The sequence below is a fragment of the Nannospalax galili genome, unplaced genomic scaffold (assembly GCF_000622305.1).
Source record: "Nannospalax galili isolate Female #2095 unplaced genomic scaffold, S.galili_v1.0 scaffold481, whole genome shotgun sequence".
In the NCBI taxonomy this organism is placed as follows: domain Eukaryota; kingdom Metazoa; phylum Chordata; class Mammalia; order Rodentia; family Spalacidae; genus Nannospalax; species Nannospalax galili.
Window position 1 is genome coordinate 1,019,439 of NW_008345609.1, and position 27,208 is coordinate 1,046,646.

The following is a 27,208-nucleotide window of genomic DNA, read 5'->3' on the forward strand; positions in this document are numbered from 1 at the left end:
GGAAGGAAGGAAGGAAGGAAGGAAGGAAGGAAGGAAGGAAGGAAGGAAGGAAGACAATATCCATGTTCCATCCCCAAGGATTGTAAATCAACTGAGGCTTGGGTTGGGACTCTATCCTCGGTGACTTTTCAAAGTTCCACACATGATTCTGATGTAGAATTCTTACTGAAAGCACGTAGGCAGAAGGAAAAGAGGAAAGGGAGAGCTTGCTATTGCATTCCATGTACAGAATCCCTTAGGACTGCAGTGGATATGGGGTAGGCAATTAGGGAAACATTAAGTGAAGTGGAATATAAAAAGTGTTTTGCAAATGAATAAGCACCAGGAAAATAAAAGGATGTGGTATTTTTAACATCGAAAAAAGAGAATTATCATCCTATTACTCCTCCAGAGTGTCAAGAACTTCTGTGAAAAGTTGACGTTTTATCTTGAACTTGAGAGGAAAGAAGACATTGGAGTTGATCATAATTTCTTTTATAATTAAAATATCATTTTAAAGTAAACATTAAAGTCCCTGCTAAAGTTGTATTTTTATGTGTTTTCAAGTTATGTTGTGAAGAACGATGAATTTCTTTTTTTTTTTTTCGTTCTTTTTGAGACAGGGTCTCTCTGTAGCCCTAGCTGTCCTGAAACTCACTATGTAGACTAGTGTAGCCTTGAACTCACAGAGATCTGCCTGCCTCTGCCTCCCAAGTGCTGGGATTAATGGCGTGTGCCACCATGTCCAGCAAGAATGATAAATTTCTTACCATACCCCCTACACAGTAAAATCTTAATTTCTCTTAAAGGCATCAAGCCTTCCTAACTCCAATATCAGTTTCAGAATTCAGTAGTATGAAGACCAAATATCAAAAGCTTCAGTTTTTAGAGAATACTTGCCATTGATTATGTACTGTTCAGAACATGCCTGAACATGGGCTAGTCATGCTTTCTCCTCTCTCCTCTCTCCTCTCTCTTCCCTCTTCCCCTCTCCTCTCTTTTGTCTTAGCCTTTGTTCTTTGAGGTCTGATAATCACTTCACTAATTTTCAAATTACCTGGATGGCAGGAATCACATTTTAAAAACTCTTCTACTGATTATTTCCTACATGCAGTATAACCACACATAGAGTGCAGTACAAAAGCAGGTATAGGAAAAATGGGTTGCCTCTTTGGTGAGGCACTACTGCCTCTTGCCTGGCTAAACAGAGATGAAGCAGAGGTATAGTGAGACAAGATTACATGGGAGGATTGTATGTGCGTAATGAAGATCTTTCAGTTCCAAACCAATAATTGTATCATCCTGTGAATGATAGAAACAAGAATTTGTTTGGATAACATGAATAAATGATTATTTTTAGGCATATGTGTTGTGTGAGCAAGAAGACTAAGAAGCACAGGACATAGCAAACTTTGTTCTTTTTTCTTATGGTGTTGATTAAAATCTCCAGACTTGATTACATTTGAGTTTCTATTTGTCCTATTTTTCTTCCTATATGTAGCTTCTAATTATCTTCTTTAGATAAAATGTAGTACTTTATTTAAACCACAATGTTTGATTTTGACTGATTTTTAAAAATAATTTATTTATTTTTACATATGAATGTATTGCCTGCATGTGTGTAAGTGCACCCATGTCATACAATGCCCTTGGAGGTCAGAAGAAGGCATAGGATCCCCTGGAACTGGAGTTATGGATGGTTGTTAGCTGCCATGTGGGTGTTGGGAACCGAACCAGGGTCCTCTACAAGAGCAATAAGTGCTCTTAACTGTTGAGTCATCTCTCCAGCCCCGATTTTGAATGTTTTATTAAATAATTCCTCTTGAAATTTTGCCACAAATTCTTAAGAATTAAAATTCAAGCTTTGTTGCTGGGCATGGTGGAGCATGTCTTTAATCTCAGCACTGGGGAAGCATAGGTCGGTGAATCTCTGTGAGTTCAAGGTCAGCCTGATCTACATAGTGAGTCCCAGGCCATGTGCGATCACAGGGAGACCCTGTCTCAAAAAAACAAACAAAATGTGAATAAATAAAATAAAAACTTTAAATCTGATATCTAATTCATATGCTGTTTTTTATGATTTAGAGAGAAGTCATTCTACTTAATATCAAAACTATATAAAAAGCTATATTATTGTTTTACTGCATATTAAAATAATTATATTGAAATTTAATATATTTCAGATTTCAGGGTTTTATAGATTTTGGAATACTTGTATAGATTTTTATAAATGTGTCTTAAGTAACATAAAGATACAAAATCTGAAATGCTCAAAAATATAAGACCTTTCAACCATCTTGCCCATGTCTAGTAAGTTTCAAATTTGTGTAGCATTTAGATGTTTGGATGAGGGATGCTCAACTTGTATTATCTTTTCTAATCAGCAGCTGCCCCCTTAAATCGGTCAGATTTTTATCCTTCTCCCTACCATATTTCCTCCAGATTAATCTTAGGAGAAGATCTGCTAGTCATAAATACACTGATTCCTAACACTCCATTCCTGAAAGACAGTTTTGATGAAAAGGTAATTGTAATCTGACTGTTATTTTCCCTTGATGCACTGGACCAACTGTGCTACCGTTTCTAGTTTTATTGCTAAGAAATCTGCTGAAAGATTTCTGGGGTAGGCATCTTTTCCCCTCTGTGGCTGTATTTTAGCTCTTCTTTACATATGCTGTTTCATTGATGTGTCTAGATAAAAAATTTTCTTTTCATCTTTGAGGTTGCATTTGTCAAATTTGTAGATTCATATCTTATATCAGTTATCAAAAGTTCAAGTTATAAGTTTTGAAATATTGCCTTTTCTCCATTCTGGATATATTATTCCCCTAGATTCCAGCTGGTCATAAATTAGTTCATCTCATTTTGTTCTAAATATATCCCCATTTTTCTGTCTTTTTTTTATTTAATTCTTTCTGATAGATTTTGTTCTTCAGATATATCTTCCTATATGAAAATCATCTCTTCAAATGCATATATTTTTATTGTACAACCATAATATGATCATTCCACGTGAATTCAAAGATTAATAAATATCTTTAAAACTACATACCTTATTTAAATGGATTGTGATTATCTATTCATTATTAAACATCTTATCATTTGAATACATGGTGTTCCTCAGAGGCTAGATTCTCTTTCAAGTTTTATTACTCATCACTCATGGTACCTTGTTACGTTCAGTTTGTAATGATATTTTATTTTAGGATTTTAATTGGGTTATTTTATGGTCTTAAATTGGACTCTTTCCCCAGAAAGTTTTTGCACTTATTTTCTTGGCATAAATCAAAGTGAATTACTCAACAAGAACCACTTCAGATTCCTGCAATGACAATGACCCCAGACAAATAAGATAGATAGTCCCACACTCAGCTGCTGTATACTACAGGAGTCCAAGACTTACTAGTTCCATCAGGATACTGTTACGTGAACTTGCCTGCAGGGAAGTCTGATCCTTCTTGCCCACACACGACTCATGCCTTAAATATACTAGTCCTGATAATTTGCAAATTGAAATTATTTTTATGTTGTACCATTTTTTATTTTATTTAGGGAAGAAGACAGTTTCATAACAGTACATCTAAGAGTTATGCGCACAATCCAGTTTCCTTTCTGCTGCCAGAGGTACCTTAGAGTAGTGAATCTGTCACATATGATCAGCATGGACAGAAGAAGAGTCTGTTTCTAAAAAAAGTGTGAAGACAATATATGAAAATTATAGTAATGAGAAGAGAATAGGAAAAAATAAAGACAAATATTTCAGCAGGTCAAATGGTGAGCTCTGCCATGTTTAAAAAAGAGAAACCTGTGTTTTGAGTTGCACATTATCATGTATTGGAAGGGTCTATGATATGACCATGACATCAAGTGCATGGATAGCCCAGCCTGTTTCTTGATAATGTATGCCAATTACTTTATTCTTCTTTATTATGGAAGAAAGAGACTCCTCCTATCTGACAATGACTAGTTAAATATACTAACAAATTATATGATTATTCAGAAGAAACAAAAGATTTGAATTTTGGGAAATTAACACACAGTGGGTGCTCATTGACTGTCTATATTAACTGCCATATAAGCATTCGTTCAACACCACATGGCTTGCTTGATTGACAACCAAGCATGCACACACCCAAATATTAAATGTAATCTAGGATTCTCTGTAAATAAGAGATAAAACAGCTGTGGAATCCTCAGATGTATAAAACAGCAACCATCCTTGCTCACTCACATATGTGTATTTTGTCATTTTTCAAACATAAACAGAGAAATATACATTTTGCTTATGACTGATAAGTGCTTAAGGAACAGCTACTTTTCTCAGAAGTTACATAGAGTCACCTGTCCTCTGAAGAAGGTGATAGTTCTTTCTATCATTTCTCATTCAACATGATTTTCTTGAATGAGCTTAGAGCCCAGATTCTCCTATAGCTGGTAATGAAAAGACTTTTAAAGAAAGTAATACAGACTCCTCAGGAAAAAGGGACACACAAGCTAATATATTCTCGCTTAGCTTTAGAATAGCAACTCCCTCTGTAATTAAATGTCCTCTTGTTGGAGATTTACCCTTATCTCATATTAGGGGATAGTGCTAAAATATTTTTTCACAGCTCTGTACATACCAGGCTACAGTAGAATGTGCATACGATTCCTGTTGCAAACACAGATGCCCAGAGATCAAACCCAGTTACTACAAAAAGAGGGGCGGGGTGGAAAAAAACATTAAAAGAAGTTTCTCTGAAGAAGCAAAAGAGCAAATTTATGAGGAAAAAGATACAACATTTCAGTTAGTGTTCTTTGTGGGAAGAAGATTATCAAATTAGTTGCCCTTACTAACTTTTCTAACCTCTGAGAATTATTGCTTTATTATATTTTTGTACACCAAGCCAGTCCACAAATTTCATGTGATAATCTGTAAGATTTTCCTCCTAAGATTCTTTGGCTCTGATCATTGGTTCAATTTTGACGTTGTTGCTGATGTTCCTTCTTAACTAAGTCTGTCTGAGTAATCTGAAACCACCGACTCAAGTTCTGAAGTTACCTCTATCTCTTAGTTGTAGAGGAGATGCATAATCATTATATGGAGGAAAAGCATTGGATTATCAAGATTACTTCTAATTTTGGAATATTAAATTTATGTTTAATATTTCTAAGGGATACAAAAATAACTTCGAAGCTAAGTTTTTTAATTGGTCCTTCTCAATATAGCTATACAGCTCAATGAAATTAATTTCTAAAGACTTTCAATATGGTAGCTCTCACTGAGAAACGTGTTTTCTGTTTTTGTCACTTTTTTCTTTCCTTCATGTTTCTAGGATTCTATTATCTTGAAAGGATCAACAATACATCTTGATGTATATATTATAGACATGGCTTACTCTTGTGTTCAGATGACCTACTACACAAAGGAGCCTATAACACAGATAACCTTACTTAGTGGTTATGAGTATAAAATACCGAGGCTTCCACCAAAGATTAGAAGACAAAACTGAAATGCCCAAACAAACAACATACAATTGAATTCAGTGTTTAGAACCAACCATTTTTAAAGAAAAATCTAGTGAACAATAGTTTTACATTATTTTCAATAATAATATAGTAATAATAAGTGTATTTTCAGTACACTGTAGAGCTTGCTGGTGATGACTACTATAGTCATTCTGAGCCCACTAACTATAAGAGTGTGTTCCCCCACAAGGAATTGAATGCGTGTCTTTCAAAGATGAGAATTTAAATGTTCTACGGTAAATGATGCCTAATAACTTACCTTGATTGAGTGCCAGAGCAGGGGCGTACACCACCACACCTGTGTATAAAATCTGGTGGAGAAACAAGAACAGTGAAGGAAAAAAGTGGTAGGAAAGGGAAGCCTGTTAGAAAGTTCCTTGTTGAGTTTGATGTCTTATTTCCCTGTTTTTCCACCAAACATTTCATTCCCATACACTCTGATTCTAAAGTCGTTTATCTGTAGTTATTTGTAGAGGTGATGAATTCAACGCAGCAAAGGAAGATAGCTGGATTTTCAAGATTGCTGCTAAATTTTAGATGTTACATTTTTATTTAATATATTTCTAATGGCTACAAGAACAAAATAAAATAAATAAAGGGAAGGTTTGATGGACCAGAGAGGTAACTTGTACAAGCAAGAAGACTGGTGTTTGGATCGACAAAATCCACATAAATGCTGGGTGGGCATGGCTGTTTCCTTGTAATTCCAGATCAGAAGGCGGAGACTGGGATCCTTCCAGCTAGCTGGCTAGCGAGGCTAGCCTATCCATATCTGTGCACTCTGGATGGATCAGGAGTCCCTGCCTCAAAGAATAAAGCTGCAGGGTAATCAATGGAGATTCAAAGATTCCTGGCATTAGCCTCAGGCACACATGCACACACATACATGTGCATGTGCACACGTCCATCTATATGCAAGTAAACATGAATACACATATGCACATGGCACACAAACACATGAAATGAAGAAAAAATCAATTTTTTACTTGAAAAGGAATTGAAAAACAGATTGGAAGCTAAGTTCTGATCTTTCCTCTCCCTCCTCATTCCCCTTTACACATGCATTACAATGTGTTTTCTGCTGACTTCATGAGAAGCTTTGCTAAAGAATGAAGTAAGTTCAGCAATTTGCTGGAAAGTGAATTTTGAGTGAGATGAGGAAAATCTCTGAGGAGGAACTATACAAGGCAGAGTGACAGTAAGGGTGACCTTCACATTCAAAGCTTCTTCTAATTCACAAAATTGTGGTTGCTACCCTAGTGGAAATAAGTTCATTTTTCAATTTTATTATAAATGAGATTCCATTATTTAGAGAGTCATGGGAATGTGAATGGGATGGATTTAAAATGCAAATATCTGGGCAATTCAAGAAGCAATTAGTAAATCATTCAGGCAGGGAGTGGGGTTTTGATTAAGAGAACAGGTTATCTTTTAGCAGAAAGCACTTGGTAAGTGGTAGCATCAGCATTTGTGTGCCACAGGTAAGCTTGGGCAGCTCCGAGGTATCCCAAAGCCTGTCAGGGGAAGTCTTCCTTGGGGAAGAAGTAGAGATGCTGATAGGGAATACTGCATCAAAGGGTAAGACTTACAGAAAAGCAGGAATTTCTGGTTCAACTCAGATAACCAGTTTTAAAAGCTAAGCCAGACATGGGCAGTGTAAACCTGATCTTAAGACTTGGAATACAGAGGCAGGAAAATTTCCAGCCTGGGTTGTATTGTGAAAACTTGCCTCAAAAATAAAACAGCAGAACAATTTACCAGATCATCCCATATTTAAAGTTTCGAAGAGTTAAACAAAGCCACGTATGGTGGTACAGGCCTTTAATCCTAGCAATTGCAAGGCAGAGGCAAACAGATCTCTGTGAGATGGAGGCCAGCCTGTTCCCCATAGCGAGTTCCAGGCCAACTCTCCTGTGGCTACAGGGAGACCCTGCCTCAAAAAGGCAACAATTAAACAAATAAATAAATTAGAGGAAATTTCTTTTCCTCTATGGCTTCTTCAGATACATGGAAACTATGCAATGTGAATGCCTCTCAGGATAACTAACCATGCATCATGAAAGTGATATCTTTGGAAGAAAGTGCTATCTTAGTACAAAGTATCTCCTTTAATTGAGATAATTCCATCACTGGGCCACCCCTTAGTCTCCATGTCAACAGTCATTGCTCCTCACCGTCTGCACAATGTAGATGACTGTTGCTGCATAGCGAACTGGTTTGTTGAATCGCAGTTGTAAATACTAAAGAACAGAAAAAGACATGCAGTCAGTGAATTTTAGGCAAGACCTACTGAAGTCCTCCTTCATTTCCTTGATATCCATTTGAATTTGGTGCTTTGGGTTTATAATATTTTGTTATTCATCCTTAGAAACAAAGGGAGAAAAGAGCATGCATTGCTAAAAGTTAAACATACATTAAAACTAATTCTGTTTATTCTTTCCATGACAGTCAAGGAAAATAAACATATTAGTTGTATGAAAGTCTAGATTTTCTCATTTTCTGCCCATCCTAGACCTACTGACATCCCAAATGTAGCTTAAATCTTTGCTTCCTTTTTTCCAGATTAATACTATAACCCCCCCACCCCCAGCATTAATAATAATCTTGCTCATCTGGTCCATGAACTCACACCTGCCACGTTGATTCTTTTCATACCACTTTCTCAAAATCTTTGGTAATTTTCCATCCACTATTGCCTGACCTCCCATCTTTAGTCCTACCTCTAAGTTTCATAATCTATTCTCCATATTAAATCATTATTAATTATTCAGCTAGTATACCTTTTTTAACTTATTCAATTTTTATTGTTTCAGAAAATTCTCAGTGAAAGATGTTTTCTCCCCAAATTTAAATGTCCAAATTTGTCCCTAACATTTCTAGTTATCTCTCAAAAAGAATGTCCCCACTGACATTCCTGTTCCTACTCAAAATCTCTCCTCTGAACTCTGGTAGAGCTATAATGAACGTTTTTAAAGCTAATCAGTTCCTGTCTTGATATCTGTGAATACTGACAGCTTAAAACAATAGAAATGCATAACCATCCATTTCTGGAGACCAGAGATCCAAAACAAATTTCACTGGGCCAAATCAGTTGGCAGTGCTCATTCCCTCAGAAGTTCCCAATAATGAATATGCTCTGGCATCTTTGAATTTTGATGATGTCTGATAGTCCTTTGTTACTGACTCCATCACCCTGATCTCTGCCTCTATAGTCAAACATTACCTTTGCTTTTGCTGTGATATCTCTGACTGTATACTCTTTTTAAGGTACATGTGATTCCATTTATATTTAAGGCCCACCTAGATAAGCCAAGATAATGTTAATTGAAAAAAACTATTTCTTCTCTTTATCTGACCATGTATGATATCACATGCTATAGGCATAAGATATAAACACACACACGTATGTTTGTGTTATGCACAATGGTAATCAAAGAAGTTATATGTTATGGGGACCCTTGAGCACCCCTTGGGTGGGGGAGTTGGGCGCGGAGTCACCACACAGACACCAGGGAGTCAGGTAAGAAGCAGGCAGTGTGAGCAGCTGCCGACTCCTTTAATGCAGAAACAGGGTGTGCTTATATACCCCCTCCCTGTGTTCCATTGGTCCCCGATGGTTTCTTCTGGTATTGTGTCTTCTCCTCCTTGACCCGGAGCATCTGATGGTGCAGTGTCATCCATCTCCAGGCTCCGAGGCAGGATACAGGTTGGCAAAAGGGGAAGTGGGCTACGGCACATGCGCAGTCAGGCCATCACGCACTTCCTCCTACAGTTATAGTCTAGTCCTCAGAGGATCTTGAGGGTCTAATAGATTACATAAAGCATTTTTAACAAGTATTTATGCTGACATGAATTCACGATGTAATAATACTAGGAGAAGAGTTGTAAGGAGCTGTGAATACTAAATAGCAGGATCTGGTTTACTGTTAGAAGTCCGGAAAGATTTTTCGAATTAGTATTCTAAAAGATGAGTGTCTTCCAATGTATGATAAGTATGTAGTGGGCCAACAAAACAAACATTTGAAGTTACAAATGACTCCAGGATTCAGCTTTCTAAGGATTCAATTGTAGTTACTTCTTGGTCATAGCTGTCTCATATCTGAATTTGCCACAGCCTTGATTGCCTCCCAGAACTTGAAGGTAAGAACCTATTGCTGAAAACAGGACATACTTCAGACACAGGACTTGTAGCAATCAAGTTAGAACTGGCCTGGAAACCTCATCCCTGAAGAATAGCTCTCATTATATGAGAATATACTGTGCAAGTTGCCAAAGGAGAAAAAACAATCAATGTTCCTAACCCAGCTATAAAGTCTAATACACAATGACTGGTCCAGAACAATCTCCATTGGTGTATTAGTAATGCTTTTACTTTGGGAGTAATCAACAGCTGTCTAATTGGAATTAAGGCCTATGCAATGGGAGGAAACTCATGTGTGGTACTGTAAACATAGCCAAACACATGGCTGAAGAGATCTTAGGTTCTAGAAAAAACAAAAAAAAACAAAAAAAAAACTACTTTTGTCATCCGTACACCAACATAATGTCTTACTATATTTTAAATATGTGTCCTTATATTTAAAAACAGATTTACCTTTCACCACTCATCTAAAAAGCTTCTTTGTGTAACAGATGGAGACTGTTACAAAGTTCTAGAACTGGTCAATGCAGAGAATAAGTGTCTATGAGTGAGGTGCCCAGCCTTAAGTAGACACATCCACAATGCAACTTCTATACCTACAGCTCAGGAAATATCAGAATAGGGAGCAGGAAGTAAAGAATACTAATACATCTGTCAACTCTCACCAGTGAAGCGTCCTCATGCAACAGACAGTGATTAACTTAGAAAGCCACAACTAGCCAAAGTGCAGAGAAAAAGAGACTGCAGAGTGTTTGTCCCTGAGTAGGACACCTATTTCAAACCTCTGCTTGCCAAGGTTCAGGAACCATTGCAAAAGAGAGGGAAGAATGGTTATAAGAACTGGGGTAGAGGATGACTACAAAGAAATAAAGTTTTTCAGGAAACTGGGAAGTTGCTTATATGAACTTACTGGTGACAACTGTACAATATCAGTGGAAGCTCAAAACAGACAAAAACGCAGCATAGCGGTGGGGAAGTGACTAAGAAGCCCCAATCTTAGCAGAGAAACTATTGACAATTGATGACTACTGGGAGAGGGAGAATTGGTTTTCTTTGCAGGAGTGATGTTAGATAGGTTGACCAGGCTCCAAAGGATGAACTTATACTGAGGGACATCAGGGGACACAAACTTGGCTCAATAGGCCTTAACATATATGACAGAATACATGAAATATAGTGGGGGAGGTATGGGGGTGATGAAGGTAGGTGATGAAGTGATATGAATATGTTCAAGACGCATCACATGAAATTTGTAAAAATTCAATTTAAAAAAGAAAGAAAAAAGAAAAATCGTTTTTTAAGTAAAGGATTGATTACTAATTAGTCCACTTCCTAAGAAATGACACATAAATATTTTGCTGTTTAACATGAATCCTTCTCAGAAGCTAAAAACTATCTGTAGAATTATGACCTGTTTTCAAAATTCAGGGGACCCGATGCCCTCTTCTGACCTCTGCAGGCATTGCACAACACAGGTGCACTTTCATATATTCAGGCAATACACTCATTCACATAAAATAAAAATAATAAAATATAGATAAAATAAAACCATGTTACTTTTAGGCTCTTGTTTTTTTTTAGGTAATAAGTTACTACACTTGTATTCAATCACAGTCTAGTGAATATGTGACTAAAGCTATACGATTTTATAAATATTCTCACAAAAGTAAAGAAAATCACCGGGAAATCAAAAGTCTCAAATACTGTAGCACTGAAAACAGTGTGAAACTTTTGCCTTAAAGAGCACTTGAGTTCAAAATGCATGCCTCTGAGAAAGGGAGCTTACAGCATCCAGCCATAGGTTTCTCTTCTAAAAGCAAACATTTAAAAATCAAAATCAAGGGTGCTGGAGAGATGGCTCAGTGGTTAAGAGTACTGGCTGCTCTTGTAGAGTCCCCAGGTTCAATTCCTAGTATCTACATGGCAATTAACAACCATCAGTAGCTCCAGTTCGGGGAATCCAACACCCTCTTCTGAGATTTGTGGGCATTGCATGACACAGGCACACCCATATACATGCAGGCAAATCACTATATACATAAAATAAAAATAAAGGGGCATAAGTATGATAATACCAAGTACAAGACTAGGGATATACAAGCCTCTGGGCAGTTGCTTATATGAACTTACAGCTATGGTGACAGAATGCACAAGACCTGTGCAAACTCAGTCTGACAAAAACCCAGCATAGAACTGAGGAAATGAGCAGCAGGCCCCAACTTGAGCCAAAGAACTATTGACAGCTGATTAGTGATGGGTGAGGAAGAGCTGATCTTCTTAAGGGAGAGGCTCTAGACAGGCTGACTAGACTTCAGTGGATGGACTTGCACTGAGGGACATCTGGGTACACAAACTTGACTCAATAGGTCTTAACATATATGACAGAATGCATGAAACCCAGTGGGAGGTGGCTATGGAGGGGGTGGGGAATGAAGGAAGAGGTATACAGATGACTAAGATGTTTTCTATGAACAGCACAATATTAAATTTAAAATATGCATTGAAATGTATATAAATTTTGTTTAAAAAATTTAGCAATGTCTTTTTCAGTCAAATCTTTACTTGAATGGAAAAATCTAGATCAAATATTTTTGGAAGTACATTAATGTGTAATGAGATATGTCCACATTTTAGGACAAATCATACATGCGGGAGACAGGCTTGAGCCTAGGGTGAAAGTCTTGTTGACAGCCATACAGCAGACCTGAGGCAACAGCCAGACCACTGGAGCCACAAGGAACGCCTTGTGACATTTTGCTCCCATTGGCAAATCATGAGACTGATGCCTAGAGCTTGCCACTCCCTAATCACCACCCTTGGAATCAAGATATCCTACTTGCTGTACTGTGATAGGATGCTAAACCTGTTATGCTAATAAGGTATCCTACTTGCTGTGCTGTGATTGGACCACTACCCCTATATAAGCTTATGCCTTCCTGCAATAAAGCAGATCTGTGTCACTGAACCTGGTCTCCTGCATCTGAATGCGGCGACGCTGGCTCAGACTCCTCACCAGCCCTGGGTTCTAGACCGGACGACTGATTGGAGGAACTGAGAGAGCAGGAGAGTGGCCATAGCTGGAGGAGAGCAGCCATAGCCGGCGACCACACATACATTTAGTTATTTTCTCTTGAATTTGTAGTCCAAGCAGTATTTGTTGAATCACTCAACTGTGGTTATCTTCTTTTGGCATCAGAAAATTAATGATGAATATAAGTGATATGACCATCTATGCAATAATATATCTTTTTAAAATATTTTATTTATTATTTTTATTTTATGCATATGAGTGTATTGCCAACATGTGTGTAAGTGCACCTGTTGTGCGGTACCCATGGAGGTCAGAAGAGGGCATTGGATACCCTGGAACTGGTGTTATGGACGGTTGTTAGCCACCATGTAGGTGCTGGAAACCAAACCAGGGTTCTCTGCAAGAGCAGCCAGTGCTCTACCTACTGAACATCTCTCCAGCACTGGAATTATGTCTTAAGACCTTCTAGAAAGTATTTAATTATCTGTATCAAAGATTTATTTAGTTGGAAAATTATAATACTGATAGTACCACCTCTGTCTTTCAGACTAATTTTGCTAATAATAAAAATAACACCATTTCTCTTTTCTTAATTGTCTCTCACAAACTAGAAAATACATCAAGTTTTATACATAGATCCGCATTTAATCATGGAAATAGCCAATGGGATTGACATCACTCTCTTATTTTCTATAGAGTGACAGACAGTCAAAACTCAGGTTCCTCTCCCCCATCATACATGTCTTTTTGGCAATGTAGAATTTCCCCCCAAATAGTGAGTATTCGTCAATGACTGCTGTTAAGATGATAAGCATTTACAGAGAGAAAAAAACAAGGATAACAGAAATCCTTCAAGTGAACAGAAACAGCATCTCCTTCTGCAGTAGGTCTTACCTCGTACGTGCTGGTGATGCCAGATCTGTAGAACACGGGGAGAAAGAGCTCAGATGTGAAGAAGATGACAAACGCATAAGCAATCAGAAAAAGAATGAATGATGCCCCAAAACGGTAGACTTCTGCTGGAGTCCCCAGAACAGTCACAGCAGACATAAAGCTGGCTGTCAGGGACAAAGCTACTGGGCCAAAGGTCATTTGCCTTCCCCCAACCAAGAATTCCCGAGATGTTGCTTTCTTTCTCTCCTTTATGGCAAAGAACACTCCAATTCCTGAGGAAATGACAAAGAGGCCTGCAAATACAACATAATCCCAAACTTCAAAGTTCTTCACCTCCATGCTCGGAAGTACAGCACTAGACAGTTACTTTAAAGCAGGGTTCAGTGAGATGTTTGGCACAGCAGAGCTGAGTGCAGAAGAAGCTTTTTGGAGAGGGAAGATTGTGATTCTCTGAAGAGTAGGAGGGACTGCAGATACCTGTAGAGCTTCAGACACCAAGTTATCCTCTAAGAAGTTCTTCAAAGTTGACTATTAAAAAAAATATGGTAGTAGAGCTGATACCCAAAACTGAGAAATCAAAATCTGACTCTGGCCATGAGCTGCCTGCTTCTCTCCTGAAACATGCCAGAGAAGAAATTCAGTTGTGTTTGGAAGTTAATAACTGCTGGGATGGACTGGCTTTACCAGACACCATGCTCTTTTATCACTTGTATTTTTTTTAATTAAAGTTAATCATTATTGGGAAACAGTGTAGTGATAAACGTTCACGAGGAGGGTGCATACCTATAACTGCAGAGGCAGTGGGATGGAGGGTAAAGATCAAAGAACATTAATAATCCAGAGACCTTTGCCCATGTCCTAGCTCAATCACAACTGGGTTCCTGTTGACATATCATTTAACTTTGCTGAGCTTTGCCTGGAACACTGGAATAAGACATTATGAAACTTTGAGTCTCGGGCTTCCTGAGCCTCTCTGTCCTGAGGTCTTCCTAAACACGATTATTTTCTCTTGACCCTAAGACTCAGGAAAGTAATTTACCAATAATTGATAAACTTTATTTTCTCCTTCACTCCTTCACTTTCACTGGTCCATTACACTTGTGTCCAGAGACTGAGTTAGAGTTAGGACCAAGACAAGTGAGGTAATTTCTCTATTTTGTTCATTCCTCTTCCCCAGCCCTAACTCTACACAACCTTAGATAGGCTTTATATATTAAATGATATACAAGGCCTTGTTTAGGTCTCTTCAGCTTTGCAGTCTGTCTTATCCCTCTACTTAATTCTTAGAGAAAGAATCTTCCTTCCTAACCATTTTATACCCTGCAATTATTCTAATCTGTTTTCAATAATCATCTCCCTATCCCATTCTGATTGTGGGTGGCTAGAAGTCTGATGTTACAAATGACTGAGTTTCTGGAAATGGATACTATAAATAGTAGCTATTAGAGGAAAATCATTGAAAAGAAAAAGTAGAAAATTAAAATTACCTGTATTGTCCAAGACAGAAGCATTTTCAGTCAAACAGAAGAAACTTTAATTTTCCTTTTCTATAACTTGAACAAGTCTTTGAACAAGATTACTTGTTCAAGATAGACATAATTTTTGATCCTTAATCTCCTCAGGGAATCTGTGTTAGATGGGAGAACATTCTGGTGGCAGAATACACAGCCAGTTACAAGTAGAGGTAGAAAGACACTCTACACCAACATGGGTTTTGTGTTCCATTACTTCAATTTCTCCATGTACTCAACAGTTATATAACTGATGTAAATGGACACAAGTTCTTTAGTAGATTTACATTAAGCTCTGATTTTTATTCTTTTTATAAGCAGTGTAAGCATACCTTGTTTTGTTACGCTTCAGTTTACTTGGCTTGGCAAGAATTGTATATTTGCAAATTGAAGGCTTGTGATAATCCTGTGTTGAGTAACTCTATTGGCACCATCTTTTTCTTACACTGTATTTGGGTCTGATATCCATGTCACAATTTGAATTTTTACACTGATTGAAACCTTTCTGTTATATCTTTTATCGTGATCTTAGATCAGGGACCTTTGCTGCTATCCTTGTGATTCTTTCTACATGCCATGAGCTGTGTCTATGACCATGATGAATGTGTGTGCTCTGAAAGCCCCACTGACCTGCCATTTCCCCGTGCCTCTCTCCATGTCATGAGGCTACAGTGGGTCCTAACTGTTCACGTGAAAGGAAGAGTCATGTAGCATTCACATTAAATCATGAATACAAGAAGCATACTCTTATAAAAAATTAAAGAGCCTATTTCAGTGAACAACACAAAAATTCCCATTTTGTGAAGAACAGCTTTACTGCTGATATGAAGAAAGCTTTAGTCCTCTGGATAAAATTAAACTAGCCAGAACATCAATTCAATGCTTAACTCAAAAGAAAATTTCATTCTCTTCACTTTTATGAGGGCCAAGAGAAGGAGGATGCTTCAGAACAGTCTGAGCATAGCAGAGGTTATCTCATAAGAGTTGAGAAAAAATCATGTTAACAATATGAAAGTTTGGGGCTGGAGAGATATCTCAGCCATTTAAGGCACTGGTTGCTCTTGCAGAGGACCCAGGTTTGATTCCCAGAAACCACATGGTGGCTAACAACCATCCATAACTCCAGTTCCAGGGAATCTGACACCCTCTTCTGACCTCCACAGGCATTGCATGACACAGGTACACACATATATATAGGAAATACACTCATACACATAAAATAAAAATAATAAAAAGATAAAATATTTAAAAAAATGAAAGTTCAAGATAAGTCAGAAAGTCTTGCTGTAGAAGTTCCATCAAATTATCAGAAGATCTATCCAGATTAATTGAGAAAGGTTGCTCTATTAAACAGCAGGTCTTTCAATGTAGATGTATAGCTTGTTATTATAATAAAAAAAAAAAACCTATCTAGGACTTTAATAGCTAGATAACAAAATTTAATGCTTGGTGTCAAAAGACAAGCTAACTCCCCTGTTAAAGGCTAATGAAACTGATGATTTTAAATGAAAGCCAACACCCATTTACCATTCTGAATTCCTCTAGTGATCTAAGAATTATCTGCTCACTGAATATTTTAAGCCTACCACTGAGACCTACTGCACAGGAAAATGATTCTTTACAAAATATTACTGTTCATTTGAAATATTCCCAGTCACCAAGATTCTGATGGTGATAAATGATTTTAATGTTGCTTTCATGCCTGCTAACATTATCAGTCATTCTTCAGCCTGTGGATCAGGGTAATTTCAATTTTCAAGTCTTATTATTCCATAAACAAATTTGAAAAGGCTAGCTTTCACAGGCAATGATTTACTCTGATGGCTATGGGCAAAATAAGTTTAAAATCTCTGGAAATGATTCATCACTTTAAATGCTACTAAGAAAATTTATGACTGATGGGACAAGATCAAATGTCAAAATTAATAAAGACTTGTAAAAACTTGATTCCAAATGATTTTGGAAGGTTCAAGATTTCAATGGGGGAAAAACTGCAGATGTGGTAGAAATGGCTTAAGAGCCAGAATTAGAAGAGATACTTAAAGATGTGACTCAGTTCCTGAAATCTCATGATAAAATCCGAATAAAGTGTTATTTCTTATTGAGTTATTTCTTATTAGGACAAGCTATCCCCCACAAGCAAAAGCCTATGGCTTGGAAAAGGCCTAAATGATCTATTAAAATTTTATCAATGGAATCATTTTTAAACAAAGTGTGTACATATTAGGTGTTATTCACAAGTTATTCACTAGACCACAGTATCTAGAAACATAAATTTATATGTACTGGAACCTAAAGGATTTGTGTAGCTCCATATGTTACTATAACTGCTTTCTTGCAATAGTCTGAAACAGCCTTATATCTCCAAAATACACCTGTATTTTTATTATTATAAAGTTTTCTTGGAGTTGTCTAAGAGGAAATTAGAACCCTATATGACTTCCAGAAATTTAACTACTATGTTTAATATTAACATCACTTATGTTAAAATTCAACCCATAAGACTTGTAAACAACTTGTAAGAGTCAGTGAATTCTTGTTCAAAACACTGTCATTACATCAATGAGGTCTCAAGGTTAAGTACTACAAACTTGTAGCAGAAGAACCAAGGAGCACTGTTAAATTTCATAAAAAACAATATTATCCATATGCTTCCCATAAGTGCTGGATTGCAAAGCAGTGGGGAGTAGAATGGTTGCCTGGCCTGTGAACAGTGTTTCATGGAAAAGAATGTATTGCTTCCAATATTTCACTGAATTTAAAGTATGACATCCATTTATAAGTCTAAAATTGCCCCGTTCTGACTTTTTTCTAGTTCTCTGTCTAGAACTTGTAAGGCTGATTACTCTTGCCTTTATTTCTCCTTCACATCTCCTATTCATGATTCAAGGACTTTCTTTTCCCCTTAGAGACAAGAGTTATGCAACTTGGGAGTCTTTTAGATAGACCCACTGAAGGGGTACTCTAATTGCTTCACCTTGCATCCCTGTTCAGCATGGAAGAAGCCAAAACAGTTGGGTCCCGATTCCCTTTTGGCAATTTGAATAACCCCTTCAGAGGATGGCATGACAAGAATAGGAGGTAGGAATTGACTAGGCAGTTAAGGTAAAAAGACCCCAAAGAAATGTAACCAGTTTCTAAGCTAAAAGTCAAAATGTCCTTGGGCCTGTTAGCAACATACTCTGTTCCAAAAGCCAAAAATGTCCAAAGTATTTGGGAGCTTGTACCTAATCCTTAAAAGATTATAGGGTTACCTCTTCAGGGGGGAATGTTGGAGGGGAGGGAGTGAGCATGGATTTGATCAAAACACCTTATATGCATGCATGAAATTCTCAATAAAGTTTTTGTAAAAGTTTAAAAAAAGTCTAATATTCAGAATTTTTATTACTTTTAAAAGTTTATTTTGTTTTTAAAATTTTTTATTGAGTTTTTATAGTTTTCATACAATATAGTTTGATAGTATTTATATCTTCTCCCTTATCTGCACCTCACCCAATTTAATGTACTGTCATGTATATATGGCCTATAAAGTCTGATTTGTGCTCCTAATGTCCCTGAGTGTGGGTACATCCACTGGGCCCACCAAGAGTCCTATCACAGTAAGACACTGTTTTTCCCCCTCCCAGAAGACATCAATTGCCCAAGTTCCTTAGGTTGGATTGGAATTTCTTAACCAAGTCCCCAAGTCTATGCTGGGATTCTTGTCAGTTTGACCTTGCATGGGACTTGTGTATGCTGTCACCATTGCTGTGAGTTCATACAAGTAACTAAACAGCTTTCCAGAAGACTCTGTTTGCCTGTAGTCATCCTCTCACTCTGGTTCTTACACACTTCCTCTTCTTCTGCAATGATCCCTGAGCCTTGGGAGGCAAAGGTGCGTGAAATAGGTACTCTTATCAGGGATAATCATGGCGTGGCTGTTCTCTGCACATTGACCAATTGTGAGTTTCTGTGTTAATCACCATCTGCTATATAAAGAAACTTCTCTGGTGAGAATTGACGGTGCATTTATCCTATGTGTAGAGGTTGCATTGAAGATGTATGACTCAGTGTTAGTTGTCTCACAGAAAAAGCAGCTTATTCTCTGCATTTGATCAGAACTTGGAAGTTGTCTCCATCTACTGCCAAAAGAAGCTCTTTTGATGGGGAGTGAAAGGCACACTTGTCTGTAAACATGAATTATTTTCTATGTTGCTACCATTCTTACCTTTGGTAACATTTAATGTCCTAAAACTCTCATCTCTTCTTTAGTAAAACTCATTCCATACAAGGTTAATAATATTTAATAAGACATAGCATCAACCTTAATAATTTTACAGGGAAAATGAAAGAACTACTAAGTCCAGTGGCATATTCCTATGTCAGAAATGTTCATGTGGGAAAAAAGGGAAGGGAAATGTGCCTTTCCAGCATGAGAAAGCCCAGCATAGTCTTCATTATTTTACACGTCTCAAGTGCAACATCTGTGAAAGTAGATATTAACTCAAAACTTCTAGAGTCAGATTTTAGAGTCCAGTTTTAAGATCAGAAGAGAACATTATTTAATATTAAAACAGACTAATGACAGCAGAATTCTACAGGCAACAAGTAAATATTTAAACAGAATATCCAGTTGAGAGGGCAACTGAGCATGAGGATCAAGGTCCTTTATGACTCACCTCTAGAATCCTAAACAACCCCTTGCTCTACTATAGAAAGGGGAGAACCACCAGCATAAACTACTGTGGATTAAATTTGATTTAATTTGTTAAATTAAGCATAAGGGGAAAGTTGTTAGGTTCAGGATTAGAGACACGAAAGTAGGATTTTTAAAAATATTGTATTTATTATTTTTATTTTATGTGTATGCATGTATTGCTCGCATGTAGGTAAGTGCACCCGTGTCGTGCAATGTCTGTGGAGGACAGAACAGACTGTCGGATCCCCTGGAACTGGAGTTACAGACAGTTGTTAGCTGCCATGTGGGTACTGGGATTTGAACCTGGGTCTTCTGCAAGAACAGTGTTCTTAACCGCTGAACTATCACTCCAGCCCAGAAAGTAGGATTTTTGAATAAAAGCTCAAGGGAGTGGGGTGTGTTTGGAGAGATGACTCAGCAATTGAGAGTACTGTCTGCTCTGGCTGAAGACCCAGGTTCGAATCTCAGCATCCGCATGGCAGCTACCAACTGTTTGTAACTCCAGTTCTTCTTCTGTCCTCAACGGGCACTGCATGAAATGGGCACACTTACATGCATGCAGGTAAAACACTTATACATATAAAATAAAAATTTAAATAAAAAAATCTCAAGAGGAAAGGAATCTGTTGCTGACATCTACGTATTTCTTACTTTGTCCATTATATAACTATAAAAACATGTAAAATTGTCAATTTTATTTCACGAATAAAAGTATATATGATTATAAAAGTTTAATCTTTTTTGTTTTCTCACTTTAAGATTTTATTCAACTTTGGGGCATTACAGTACATCTTATTCATATTTAGACCCCTCCCTATCATCACCTTCCTATAGCTCCCCGACAAGATTTCATGCATTCTCTCACATATGTTAAGGCCTATCAAGTCAAGTTTGTGTGCCTAGATATCCCATGGTTTGAGTTCATCCACTGGAGTCTACTCAGACAATCTAGAGTCTCTCTCTTAAAGAAGATCAACACTCCCTCACCCAATAGTAATCAGCCACAAAGGATAAGGTTGTGCCTCTTGCCTATTTCTCCAGCTCTATGCTGGGTTTTTGTATATAATTTTTTATGTCTAGCATTGTTTTATGAACTTGGATGCACAAATATTTGATGCATATATAATTATTATATCCTCTTGATAGATTGCTCCCTTTGTAAATATTTAGTGATCTTGTTTGTCTCTTCTGACTAATTTTGGCTTAAGGTTCCCTTTGTCAGATATAAGTACAAATACTCCTGCTTGATTTTGAGTCCATTTACCTATAATGTCTTGTTGCAGACTCTCAGTTTCAGGCTGTATTTCTGTTTGCCCAGTGATGTGACTATAATTGGTTTCCCACTGTGCAAAGCAATCAACATCTTTCCTCTTATAGCCAATGAGCTCTTAGGTCAGCACTTGTTGGGTAACATATGGCCCTTGATGAAAATTTCTAGAGATAGGACAATGTAGGGAACTTTGAGTTCTAGAATTACAATCTGAGATAGAAGTCTCTCAAACTGGCTTTCTGCCAACACTAAATGCTGAGAAGAAGACAGACATTTCCCAGTGCCAGCATGTTATGTACACTTCAAGATCCTCATTTGGTTATACTGTAATTCTGATCAGAGTTAGCAACAGTGTTGTGTTTATGAGTTGCTAGTTTTTTCTTTCTCTCAGCATCCTGCTCTCTGCCCTTTTACCAGTCACATAATACACAAGTGGTCGCTCTCTCGTCCATTCTCCAAATTCTTGGTAAATTTTATTAGGAGCTGTTTGTTCATTACTGAATCTTCGGTGCCTTCCTGCTGTCAGTCATATCTCAAAGGGCAGCTTCTCTCCAGTTATTCTAACAATAGTCTTTGGAGAGCCTAATCATCAGTGGCTGCAAATAATCCACCATCTTCCGGAATCTGAATTCCAGTTTTGCTATTTACTTTACTAACTTTACAGTATAGTTTGACTGACTGCTCTATGCTTCCTCTTTCATAAAATAGGAATAGCTTGCAAGGTAGTTTTAGGGACCAAAAGAGATCTTATAAACAAGGACTTTCTTATTAGTATCTTCTACAATGTTTCTATATGTGTTAGCAACTTTCTTCTTTATTAGAGAATATTAATGCAGAAATCAGTTTAATAAACATTTGTTGAGTACAAGTTCTATGAAAGATTTAAAATTGTGCTAAGGAAGTATACAAAGGTAACTGAATCCTGTTCATACTTTCAAAATGTCACAATTCAGTAGGCTTATAAAGAAAAAAAATCATAGAAAGGTCATCCACAAACAGAGACACCAGGAAATATATTGTTCATTATCTGAGTTGTGGACCCTGACAGTGAAAAATTATGCTGGGTAAAAATATAAGCCAGGGCTTCCCTCAGCAACAAGGTGTAAAGTTATCTTCTCTAAATGGCTGTCAGACAATGGAAAGGTTGAGTTGGCTGACTTCCTGCAATTGCCTTAGGCTAACTTTCAGACCAGTGGTGGGTACTTTACTTTTACTGAAGCTTCCAGAATATTCTGACACTCCAGCACTAACTCCCTGTCCAAGTATGCACTGGAGAAATGTTTTGAGATCCAGAAGCTCAAGATCTTCTAGCATCCCATGAAAAAGCACTTTCCTACCAACACATAGCACCCCCATCCACACATAGCACTCCCACCCACAGGGAAGAAAACCCCACACTGCTGTCTATGCTTTAATGTCTTGATTTTCACCTGTAAGGTGAACTTCTTGATGTGCCCATTTTCATTCTGAAGAACGAAAATGCCCCATATACCAGTTTTATTTAATTAAATCTCAGTATTCATAAGAGGAAAAAAAATAACAAACAGGAGAAATTGTGTCTAGCTAACCTAGCAGACTGACAGAAACAATTATTTTGTTGCTGTGTTAAAATTAAGAATTTCCATTTATGGGGCTGGAGAGATGGCTCAGTGGTTAAGAACACTTGCTGCTCTTGCAGAGGACCCAGGTTTAATTCCCAGCACCCACATGGCAACTAACAACTCTATAACTCTAGTTCCAGGGGATTCCAATGCCTTCCTCTGACCTCCATGGGCACTACATGACACAGGTGCACTTACACACATGCAAGCAAAACAGTCATACACATAAAATAAAATAAAAATAAGGGCTGGAGAGATGGCTCAGCCATCAGTTAAGAGCCATCAATTAAGAGCACTAGTTGTTCTTGCAGAAGACCCGGGTTCGAATCCCAGCACCCACATGGCAGCTAACAACTCTCTGTAACTCCAGTTCCAGGGGATCCGACGGGCACTTCTGTCCTCTGTGGGCACTGCACGACACGGGTGCACTTATCTATGTGCAGGTAATATATGCATACACATAAAATAAAATATTTAAAAAATAGATAAAAAATAAATAAATAATATTTTTAAAAATAGTATCATGAAGGGTAGTTGTGGATGTTAAATAATATATGATTGTAAAGTGATTATGATAGATACAGTGACAGGTATAGATAGGATTTAATAGGTGATAATATATGGTCTATCTAAAGCCTTATTAAGTTTATAAATATGTTACACAAAAATTTACCTCATGTAAATATTAAATGTTTACTCTGCAATTGCTATAGCTAGGCCTAGTTTTCTTCTCATCAGAAATTTAATTTTGGACTTTAACTTTTAATTATTGTTTTATCTGCAATAGATTTCACTACCTATCTGTACCAAAGGGCACTGAGCAAAAGTGTGAGAAATAAGTAACTTATGATTTTATGGACAATAAAACTCTATTCCATGAAACAGTCATTGAGTGTAGTGGAGAAAAAAAGATTTCTTTATGTTAGGAGAAAAAAGAGAGAGACAGAGAGAGACAGAGAGAGAGAGAGAGATTCTCAATGATTTAAGATCCAAATCATCATGAATGGAACTGTTCTAGCAATTGATTTTTTTAGGCCTTCTTACAGGGAACTGAAATCTCATTGAGGGAGCATTCTGTGCAACCTTATTCCCAAGGCAGTATATGAGAAGGGGCCTAAAGAAAAGAAAGAAAAGAAGAGAAAAGATAGAAGAGGAGAGGAGAGGAGAGAAGAGAAGTGCAGTTGTTTACCCCCGTCACTATGTACAAAAGGACTAAGCACACTAAGCACTTGTTCATCATCCCATATCCCTTCACTTCTTGAAACAAGAGTCTGAATTTCAGCCCAGCAGAGTGGCACAAGCTTAATCCCAGCTCTCAGGAGGCAGAGGTAGGTCGATCTCTTTAAGACTGAAGCCAGCATGATCTACATAGTGATTTGCAGGCCACCTGGGGACTACAGGAGTCCTTGCTTCAAAACCAGCAAAGGAATGAACAAACAAATAAAAAACAGTCTACATTGGCTCTGGTTACCGCTAAAGATGCTGTCTGTGGATATGCAGAAATACTTTCATAATTCTGTTAATTTTAGGAGACCAATCTACTTTCAACCAAATTGTAAGAGAAGATAAAGGAGTTTACAGACTTGGAAACTATTCTTCCTCAAAATGATATTTAATTTAATATTAGTAATTGAGCATGAGTTCATTAATCATAACAACTGTATTATAGGAATGAAGGTGACACAATGGGGAAACTGCCTAAGGCATATGTAAGAAATATATGTAATCATTGTACCTTCTCTGTGTATGTAAAATGATTCTAAAATAAAGTTTTATGAAGAAAAATCTAGGTTCAGGTACATGAGCAAAGTGGATAACTATATGAAACTAGATCATATAACAGATGTTCCATGAAAAGAAACCAACAGCACCCCATCATATCCCAGAGGATATGATAGAGAGAGATTAAACATAAGAATCAAAGTGCTGTCTTCCTGCCCCCGCCTCCCTTTGCTGCCTGGGCAGCACAGCCACCAGCTTCCTGGTGCCAGCATCTTTCCTGAGTAAGTCTCACAGCACCCGCTACACCTTGATAGCCCCAGCCTCATTCACCCTACTAGCTCTCCAACCCCTTCTCTTCTCCTAGCCTGGGTACTGGCCCATTTTTTGTCTTGACACCCCAGACCCCTGGACTGACCTCTTGGCCCAGAACCCCACTGCTTACTGCTCCTTTGCACCCGGATCAGCCCGTTTCATCCCTGCAGTCCCAGAAGCCCTGTGGGCCTGTTCCCAACCCCACCTCCCTTTGCATTCCTAGGTGGCACAGCCACCAGCTTCCTGGTGCCAGCATCTTTCCTAGGTAAGTCCCATGGTGCCCACTGCCACTTGACTCTAAAAGCCTCATTCACCCTCCCAGCTCCCCAACTCCATCTCTCCAACTAGCCTGGGTACTGGCCCATTTCTTGTCTTGCCACCCCAGACCCCTGGAATGACCGTTTGGCCCAGAATCACCACTAATTCCTGATCATTTACATTCAGACCAACCCAACTCATCCCAGGAGTCCCCAGGAACCCTTGGACCTTCTTCCAATCCCCACTTCCATTTGCATTCCTGGGTGACACAGCCACCAGCTTCCTAGGATGAGCATCTTTCCTGGGCCCTGTTCCCAGGCCATCCCAGCCCCCAAATTCCTGAGACCAGCATCTTTCCTGGAGGGATCCAGAACTTAGGAGAAAGCCTGAAAGCATCTGATCCTCATCCAACTCAGGCCTCTGTGGGAACTCTTGGAGACAAAAGCAATTTGGCCACTCCAATATAAAATCAAAAGAGAAAACCTGAAGCTTATACCAACCAGCTTTTCATGCTCAACAAGCAAACCACAAAGGCACATAAAGTTTACAAAAAGAAGGAGACCTAAACTCAACAAAGGAAGGCTTGAGTTTCACACAAGAATCAGAAGCTACAAAAGAAATCCACATCTCAAAGTCACAGAGAAAAAATAGTGCCATGAAGAATCAAAATAATATATGCCCACCAAGTACCAACAGGACATGGAGCTCAAAAGAACAATAATAAACATGATAAAAGAATTCAGTGAATTTAAAGAACACACAAAGAAAGAAATCAAAGAACTGAAAGAAGATAGGGATAAACTTTTGAATGAATTCAGAAGAGTCAGAAATATTGAAGAATATTCAGGCTGAAATGAAGATGGAAGTGAAAAACTCAGGAAGCCAATTACAAAGGACAGGAGAAAGCCTCACCAACAGGATGAATGAAATGGAAAATAGAATATCAAGACTGGAAGATAACGTGGACAAATTAAACTACTCAAGCAAAGATTATGAAAATTTTAAGAAAACACAAATATGGAATATGTAAGAATTGTGTGACACCATAAAAAGACCAAACTTATGTATCATAGGCATACAGGAAAGAGAAGAATCTCAAGATAACGGCAGGGACCAGATCTTTAGATTGTAGAAGAAAATTTCCCAAAATTAAAGAAAGACATACCCATACAAATACAGAAAGCATGCAAAACATCAAATAGGACCAGAAATGAAAGTCTCCATGGCACATCATAGTAAAAACACTAAACATACAGAACAAAGAGACAGTACTGAAAGATGCCAAAAAAAAAAAAAAGTCACATATAAAGGAAAACCCATCTGAATTACAGCTGACTTTTCAGTGCAAACTATGAAAGCCAGAAGAGCCTGGATCAAATTATTCCCAGTTCTAAATGACCACAGATCACAACCCAGATTACTTTACCCAGCCAAAATGTCTATTATAGTTGAATGGGAAAGAAAAATCCTTCATGACACAAATAGGATGAAATAATTCATGTTCACAAACCAGCCCTTCATAGAGTTCTTGAAGCGATACAAAGAGCTGAAGAAAAGACCGACTATACCCAAGGGGTTATGGAAAAAAACATAATGAAAGTATAACTGTGGAACTGCACAGCTATACCAAGAATGTGAACAGAAATAAAAATGACAGGAATCAATATATATCTTTCATTAATAACTTGAAATATCAGTGGAAAAAACTCCCCAGTCAAAAGACACAGACTAGTTGAATGAATTAAGAAAGAAAGCCCAACTTTTTTCTGTCTTCAAAAAAACTCATCTCACTTTCAAGGACAGGCACTATTTTATGGTGAAAGGATGGAAAAAATATACCAAGTGAATGGTACTATGAAAAAAGCAGGCATTGCAATTCTAATATATGACAACATAGGCTTTAACTAAAACTAATCAGAAGAGATAAAGAGGGCCCCTTCATTCTGATCAAAGGAACAATTGACCAAGATGATATTACAATCATGAACATATATTCACCACACTCTGGTGCACCCAACTTCGTAAAAAGAGTACTACAAGACATTAAGACCCAGACTAATCCCAACTCATTAAGAGTAGGGGACTTAAATACCTCATTGTCTCCATTAGATAGGTCAACAGGACAGATAATTAACAGAGACATCTGAAGTAAACAATACCATACATCAAATGGGCCTAACAGACATCTACCAAATATTCCACCCAAGCACCAAAGAATATACTTTCTAGTCAGTGTTCCATGGAACTTTCTTCAAAATCAACCATGTGCTGGAGCACAAAACAAACCTCAACGAATACAAAAG

The 27,208-nt window shown here is 37.7% G+C and overlaps 1 protein-coding gene across 1 annotated transcript in view; it reads right to left on the reverse strand.

Moving 5' to 3' along the window:
- Positions 1 to 24,201, reverse strand: part of Slc5a12 (solute carrier family 5 member 12) — a 53,511-nt gene extending 29,310 nt beyond the window's left edge. Inside the window, exons 1-5 of the mRNA XM_008841716.1 lie at positions 24,197 to 24,201; positions 13,554 to 13,893; positions 7,662 to 7,727; positions 5,747 to 5,798; positions 4,602 to 4,669 (exon numbers count right to left, since the gene is read on the reverse strand). Coding sequence (XP_008839938.1) covers positions 4,602 to 4,669; positions 5,747 to 5,798; positions 7,662 to 7,727; positions 13,554 to 13,892 — 525 coding nt within the window. The 5' untranslated portion in view covers position 13,893; positions 24,197 to 24,201. The remainder of the gene's footprint in view (positions 1 to 4,601; positions 4,670 to 5,746; positions 5,799 to 7,661; positions 7,728 to 13,553; positions 13,894 to 24,196) is intronic.
- Positions 24,202 to 27,208: the final 3,007 nt, after the last annotated feature.